Source organism: Penaeus chinensis, chromosome 39, assembly GCF_019202785.1.
Source record: "Penaeus chinensis breed Huanghai No. 1 chromosome 39, ASM1920278v2, whole genome shotgun sequence".
NCBI classification, from domain to species: domain Eukaryota; kingdom Metazoa; phylum Arthropoda; class Malacostraca; order Decapoda; family Penaeidae; genus Penaeus; species Penaeus chinensis.
Genome location: NC_061857.1, coordinates 596680 through 604179, shown reverse-complemented (window position 1 = coordinate 604179; position 7500 = coordinate 596680). Strand labels below are relative to the sequence as shown.

Below are 7500 nucleotides of genomic sequence, written 5' to 3'. Positions count from 1 at the left end.
CAACAAATTTATTAATTGTCATTATCATAATGAGTTAATTACAATATTGAGGCAATCCCGCGACCCAGGTCAGGTCAGGTCAAGGAACTGACCAGGTCACTCAGACTGCCATTATACGTGTTGATGACTGGAGGGGAAACGGCTGACCCTTTTCCCCTCACTTGTTACTTGGTGTACAAACCTCTAGCTACTTTCCAAACTGGGGGGGGGGGGGGGGGGGGAGCATTTCATGAACCTTATGTTTCCATTGTGTATCTGTGGATGTTTTATTATTATTATTATTATTATTATTATATTATTTATTTTTGTATTTTTTTCATCTTCTTTTTTTCTTCAGAATTCCGCTCATTTTGAATAGGATTTCAGATGTGGGCGGCGTGTATGTTTATATATATATATATTTTCAAGTATTTTCCCCCTCTTATTTAGTAGTTTCAATCTTCCTTTTTTTTTTTTTTTTGTATTTTGGGGAAATTAGGATTCACGAAACACTCTTTGACACTGATCTGACAATGGCGTAACAAGTGAAGGGTGTGTAGTAGCATTGTGTTCCCCCTGGTCATTAGATAAAGTGAGGAAGAGCAGGAGGCTCCGGACCAGACACAGAGATCAGGAAGGCCGACACTCGGGTTAGTTCCTCAGGGACTTTCGACCGTCTTGGTAGAAACCGACCGTGGTGAGCATCGGCGTCTCGAGAAATTCATCATTCTTCAAAAAAAATGTTTCTTTATATTATTACTATTTTTTTTTTATATATATATCATCCATGATTCACATAATTTATCTTATTTCGCGCGTACGTGAATTGTCATAGATATACGGGTGTCTATCCACTATGAAAGAATTCTTACCCTTTCATAAAAAATAAAACAGAAGACCTTATATTATGACTAAAAGGACTAACGATATTTTTTCAAAGAAAGAACGAAGGGTTTCTGTATCTCGTCCGGTTACACAGCTACTAGGGTTTGGCTAGATCCCTACAGAGAGAGAGTACACAGATTTACCTACCTCACGTATATCTCGTTTAGAGGCGCTTATTTATGGTATTTTTTTATTTTTATTTTTTTTTAATTTTTTGTTTTTTGTAAATCATTTTTAGAATATTTTTTGTTTGTTTCCTTTCTTCGCGAACGCTCCAATTTTGAACTGGAGAAACTTCGCAAATGTTCTGCGCACTTCAGTGAAGAGAAGGCATATCTTCTTTTTTTTTTTAATAATTAAAAAAAAAACTCTTTGGCAATTTCACACTGTTGATTGTCATACCTCTATCTCTTCACTAGTGTAAAAAGAGGGTGAAAGAGACCATCCGAACAGTAAATTAAACCAAAAAATTATGCCGAAGGTAAGCGGCTGGCGAGAGGGCGTGAAACTTCAGCGATTCTTCCAGAGCGACAAGGTCAGGGTCAAAGGTCGAGGGGCAGAGGGCCACGGGGAGGGCGGGCCGAGGGCGCTGGACATCCCCAGTCTCCCTGGTTAGAAAACAGATCTCTCTCTCTCTTTCTCTCTCTCTCTCTTTCTCTCTCTCTCTCTCTCTCTCTCTCTCTCTCTCTCTCTCTCTCTCTCTCTCTCTCTCTCTCTCTCTCTCTCTCTCTCTCTCTCTCTCTCTCTCTCTCTCTTTCTCTCTCGCCCTCCTGCGCAGCGTCGCCCCAACGCGGACGCCGCGAGAGGGGAGGGGAGCCGGACTCCCGCGGGAGGTCGAGGAATAGACTAGGGAACTCTCCTCTCGTCGAAACGGCGGCTTCCGAGAGTCCTGGCTTCGCCCCGGCGGCCGCGCCTGCCCCCGCGGGCGCCCTTGCGAGGAGGTCCCGTGAACACCTAAAGGGGGCAAAGGTCGAGCTCCCTTCGGCGGCGCCCTCCCTCTAGGTATCTCGCGTGAGACGAAGGGCGCCTCGCGAGCGCCTTCCGCCGCCTCCTGTCGCGGGGGGCGGGGTGTTCCTACAGGAGCGTGGCGAGAGGCCCCGCGGCCTCCTGCAGGAACGGAGATCCCTCGCCAGCTCGAAAAAACGCCATAAATGAAGATAGTGGAAGACGCCGACTTTACAATCACACAAAATTAACTTATTAACCAAAGTTGTACGTAAATGGAGACATGGTTGTGCCAACTAAAATATAGCACCATTTACACAAATGACAGACTGAGTCACAGTATAAAACTGACATTTACAGCAGCTATAACCAAAAAATGTTAATACAAGACACAAGGAAATTGAACACTGACTCTTTATACCAATGATTGGTATGCAAAACGATTCACAAAGAATCCTGAGAACATTAATGCAGCTCTAAGTCCTTCAGCGATAAGTTGGCTCATGGCCCCAGCCGGGCGCGGCGGGCCCCTGGTCTCGGGCCTCGACACGCAAGGGTAGCGTCGGCAAACGCGTCACTGGTATCACTGCCAAGGAATAGTCGTGCCCAAGAGGGGGGGGGGGGGGGGGGGAGCCGTTAACGCTTCTGTTCACTAAAGAGTCAGTGGCACTCCCGGCACTGGGACACACTTGAGGGTCGCTCCCGAGCATGGTTCGCGCCCCCGGGCACTCGCCGTCTCTCCCGGCCTCTCCGCGGCGCACTACACAAGCCAGGGTTGAGCCACTACTCTACACTGAGGCAGCCGAAGTCCTGGCAGCTGGAGCCACTACTATGTACACGCGGGCGACACTGGGCACTCTAACACCACTACGTATAAATAAGACGTGAAACATTGGCACATTTATACATTTATACAGAGGAGGACGAGCTCCTCGGGAGCCCGTCACCCCGACTGGGAAGGGCGTCGTCATCACGTGTCCTTCGTCGGCGCCCCCTCTAACAGGTCCTTGTGATAGGCTTCGTTGAGGGAATGGGCGTTGCGCTTCCGGCGAGCGCTGAAAAGTTTGTTGCAGCCTTCCACCGTGCAGCGGAACAGCTCCGAGGCGTGCACCTCCTCGTAGTGACTCTTGAGGCCCACGCCGTCTTCGAAGACCTTGTGACAGAACCTGCAGGGCATGTTCCCATCGCGGTCGGGGGACGGGAGGTCGTCCTCCAGGTTGTACACCCAGTCCTGCTCGAGGGCCTCGGAGGTCGTGGTGGTGGTGGTGGTCGCGGCGACGACCTCGGAGGGCGGCGGCGAGGAGGAGGGAGCCTCGGAGGCGGGGGTGGGGCCCGTGACGGTAGGGGCGGTGGTGGTGGGGGTGGTGGACTGAGGTGACGGGGTGCTGGAGCGGTCTTTCCGTTCGGTCCCGGGGAGGTTGTTGTTGGCGGCGAAGTGAGGGAGGAGGTTCGGAAGGAAGAAGTGGGGGGGAGGGTGGGTGGCCGGGGGCAGGCCGCCGCCCCCGCTCACACCCCCGCCGCCTCCGTTGCCGCCGCCGCTGCCGCCGCGGTCGCCGTTGAATAAGGACTCGGCGAGGGAGGTGGGGATGTGGGCCTTGAGCGCGTCCAGGCCGAGGGGGAGGCCGGCCGGGTCGGAGTAGAGGCGCGCCAGCAGCTCGGGGTTGAGGGCGGGGTTGAAGGGCAGGCCGGGGAAGCCCATGCCGGGGAAGCCTGGCGCGTCGGACGAGGTGGAGAGGAGCTTCCTGTGCAGGTTGAGGTTGGAGGAATGGCGGTCGCGGCTACGCTTGGAGGGGAAGGCGGCGTTGCAGCCCTCCACCGTGCACTTGTGCATGAGCTTCAGGTGCACATTCTGGTAGTGCGTCTTGACGCCGAAGTGGTTCTGGAAAATCTTCCCGCACGCTATGCAGCGCCGCGGGTTCTCCTTGTCCATGGGGATGTCGAGGCTGCTGAGGAAGCCGCCATCGCCGAAGTGGAAGGCGCCGTCCGAGTCCTCCGAGGGCGAGCCGGGGTTGGAGTCCCTATCGCTGTCACGGTCACTTGGTCTGGGACTCGAAGAGGTGACGCCGTTGCCCGAGGGCGCCATCGTGAGGCCAAGTGACGCCGATGCGTTTGGGGGCATCGTGCCAGTGAGGTGTGCGAAGTGACCCTTGGACAGGTCCTCCAGGTGCCGCAGCGCGTTCGACGTGTCCACGGCCTCGTCGTAGCTGCTGGAGGAGACCTTGCGGTTGCTCCCGTCCGAGTCTTTATCGTTTTTTGCCTTGTCGCCGGAGTGCGTGGAAGAGCCCTCCTTGAGCCCCGCGTCGTCGTCGTCGTCGTCGCTCATGGCGTCGAGCTCCTTGTCCTCATTCTTATCCTCCTCGGAATCCTTCGCGTCGATGTCGTCCAGGTCGTCGTCGTTGTCGTCGTCGTCGTCGTCGTCGGTGGATATGAGGTCGTCGTCCTCTAATCTGAAGGCGAACTTGGTCGGGTTTTGGCTCTTGCGTTTCCGCTTGTTGTTGGAGGGCGACGCCGACGGGTGCTCCCCCTTCATGCTGTGGGCGTCGACGCTCATGCTGTCGTCGTCCATGTCGCCGTCGAGGCTGTTGTTGACGTCGAACTCGTCGTCCTTCCTCTTGCCGTCCAGACTGCTGTCCATCGGGCCGTCCTCGCTCTGGCCGGAGGACCCGTGGAAGCCGCCGTAGTCGGTCCTCCACATGCCGTCCTCCCTGCTGCGCATGCTCAGGTCCAGGGAGGACTTGCCCATGGCGTGCTGCATCTCCAGCGTGCGTCGCTGCAGCTCCAGGGCCTGCTTGTGGAGGTCCTCCGTGGCCGCGGCCGAGGGGGGGATGAAGGGCAGGCCGGTGAGCGGGTTAATCCCGCTGAACTGCCCGGGGAAGGAGCTCAGGGGAGGGAAGCCAGCGGGCGGCTGGAACTGCTGCGGCTGGAACCCGTGGGCCATCATGACTGGGTGGCCGCTGGACGTCCGGCCGTCGTGCGGGGAGATCTTGCGGCGGACGTGCGGCGTGTGCAGCTTGGGGTTCGGGTTGGCCGAGTGGCGGTTCCTCGAGCGCCGCGAGCTGAACATCATGTTGCAGCCCTCGACGGTGCACTTGTGCATCTCGCGCAGGTGCACGGCGGAGAAGTGGATCTTGAGAGCGCCCTTGTCGCAGAAGGTCTTGAGGCAGACGTTGCACTGCACGCGCTTCTTGCCCGTCACGGGGTTGATCAGCGACGTCCCGAGGTTGATGGGGTTCCACGACCTCTTCCCCGGCGTGCTGGGTCCGCCCCCGGGGGAGTGCGGCCTCGGGGGCATGGGTAACGTGGTCGGGGTGGCGGAGGTAGCGACCGTGGTGGAGGTGGTGGAGAGGTTGAGGGCCGTGGTGGAGGCGGCGATCGCGATGTCGTCGTCCTCGCTGGTGTAGTCCGTCGGAGGGTCGCTGTTGACGGACACGGGCGTCGGCGGGGGCTGGTGGGTGGCGGTGGCGGCGAGGGGCGTTACGCTCCCGCTGCTCACGCTCACCGGCGCACCGCCGCAGCCGCCGCTGCCGCCGCCGCCGCTACTGGCCGGGCTAGTGACGCCGCCGCCGCGGCCGCCGTGCGTGAAGGAGGGCTCCGGACGCGAGGCGGGACTCGGACTCTGCGGCTCCTTGCGGAAGTCGAAGGGCTGCATGCTCTGCAGGCGGTTGAGGGGGGAGCCGTCCATGGGACTAGTGGGGGAGCCGAAGCTGTTGGGGAGAGATCCGTTGTTGGGGGAGAGGTTGGGGAGCGAGACGGGCGGGACCGGGAGGCGCAGCATGGACAGCGCCGACGACGCCAGCTGCGGGTTGGCCAGCAGCGAGGTGGCCAGGGAGGGGTTGGCGGCCGCGAGGAGGTTGGACGCCAGCGACGCGGCCGACAGGGGCGGCGGCGCAGGCGGGAGGCCCGCGGGGACCCGTCGGGGGAGGCGGCCGCAAGAGGGAGCTCGGGTCGCCGCGCATGAACGGGTTGAACAGCATGTTGGTCCGCTCCAGGAACTTCTTCAGGTCGGAGTCGATGCTCTTGCCCATCTCCGACTGCGGCTGCGGCTGGTGCGGATGGTGCTGCGCGGGGTGCAGGTGCGGCTGCTGGTGCTGCGAGCGGGGGGGCTCGTCCCTGCGGCTCTCCTCCCGCCGGATGTCCTCCCGGAAGTCCCTCAGGAGGTCCCTGTCGCGCATGTCCCTGGCGTCCCGGTGGCCGTCGCGCTGAAGGGCGTCGCGGTGCATTTCTCTGTGTGAGTCGCGGAACGCGTCCCTGTGGGAGTCTCTGAGAGTGTGTGTGTCCCTCAGGACGTCCCTGTGAGAATCTCGCAGGCTGTCCCTGTGGGAGTCCCTCATGGAGTCCCTGTGAGAGTCTCTGAGCGTGTCCCTGTGCGAGTCCCTGATGGAGGGCGTGTGGTCGGGGCGCGGCGACGCCCCCTCGTGCTGGAGGAGCTGCTGGGCGATGGCGCGCGTCTCGCCGAAGCGCAGGAACTGACGCAGCACCAGCGTCTCCTCGTCGGTGCTCATCATGTGCCAGCTGTGCAGCACGTTCCCCTGGCGGTCCTGCGGCGGGAGACGGAAGGCGGTTAGGGATTGCGGGGCTTATTTTCTCAGGATCAAACAGATAATAAAAGAAGGAAAAGAAAAAAAAGGCAAAAATACCTCACAAGTTCATTTATGAGATGCCGCATCGTTATATCACTATCATAATTAACTCAAATGATGAAGTAAGACAATGGAAACGCCGACGAAACATCCTTTCTGACAGCAGAAAAAAATGCGGAGAGACGAGAACAAGACGAGAGAGAAAGACACAAGCGAGGAGAAGGAAGGAGGGGAAGGAAGGAAGGGAGGGAGGGAGGGGGGGGGGGGCAGAAGAAGGAAGGAAGGGGAGACAGAAGAAAGAAGGAGGGGAAGACAAGGGTAGAAGGTGGAGGCAGGGAGGGGAAGAAGGTAGGAGGAAGCGAGGGGGAGAAGAGGGAAGGGGAAAGGATGAAAGACAGAGTAGGGGGAGGAGGGAGGGGGGGAAGCATGAAAGAGAGAGGGAGGGGGGGGGAGGAGGGAGGGGGAAAGCATGAGGGAGAGGGGGAGGGAGGAGGGGAAACTTGAATGAATGCCACCCCGGAAGATATCTTACACAGGTACACATTAAAACGTTTTCCCTGACAAGACCACTCAAGGCTAAGCTTGTGTGTTCTTAGAATAGCGGTGAGTGAGTGAGCGCTATCTCCCTCCTGAGTGAGGTTCGCCCTTCACGCTTAATGAGGAAGATGGTTTACTTCTGTGAGGAAAGGAGGGGTGGAGGAGGCGAGGGAGGAGGAGGGGCTGGAGGGGTGGAGGAGGCGAGGGAGGAGGAGGGGTTGGAGGGGAGGAGGAGGCGAGGGAGGAGGAGATGAGGGAGGATAAACAGAGGCAGGGGGAGAAAGAGGAGTAAGGAGAAGGAAGTGAGGGGGTGGAGAAGGAAGAAAGAGGTTAGGGAAGAGAAGGGATGGGGAAAAGGAGGAGGGAGAAGAAGGAGAAAGAAAGAAAAGGACGAGAGGAAGAAAATGACAGGGACGGAGGGAGGGAGGGAAGGAGAGAGGGAGAGAGGGAGAGAGGGAGAGGAAGGTGTCAAGGGAGCAGGAGGAGGAGGAGGAGAAGGAAGTGGGGGGGGGGGGGGGGGGGAGCATGCAAAGAAAGGGGAGAAAGATGAACGTATAATAGAAAATCACAAAGG

General features: G+C 58.0%; 1 protein-coding gene across 1 annotated transcript in view; it reads right to left on the bottom strand.

Annotated features, from left to right (window-relative positions):
* LOC125046637 (zinc finger protein basonuclin-2-like) overlaps nt 1-6371 on the bottom strand; it is a 6429-nt gene extending 58 nt beyond the window's left edge. Inside the window, 2 exon segments of the mRNA XM_047644476.1 lie at nt 1-5692; nt 5694-6371. The exon segment at nt 1-5692 is cut by the window's left edge and continues 58 nt beyond it. Of these exon segments, the coding sequence (XP_047500432.1) occupies nt 2780-5692; nt 5694-6314 (3534 nt within the window). The 5' untranslated portion in view covers nt 6315-6371 and the 3' untranslated portion in view covers nt 1-2779.
* Nucleotides 6372-7500: the final 1129 nt, after the last annotated feature.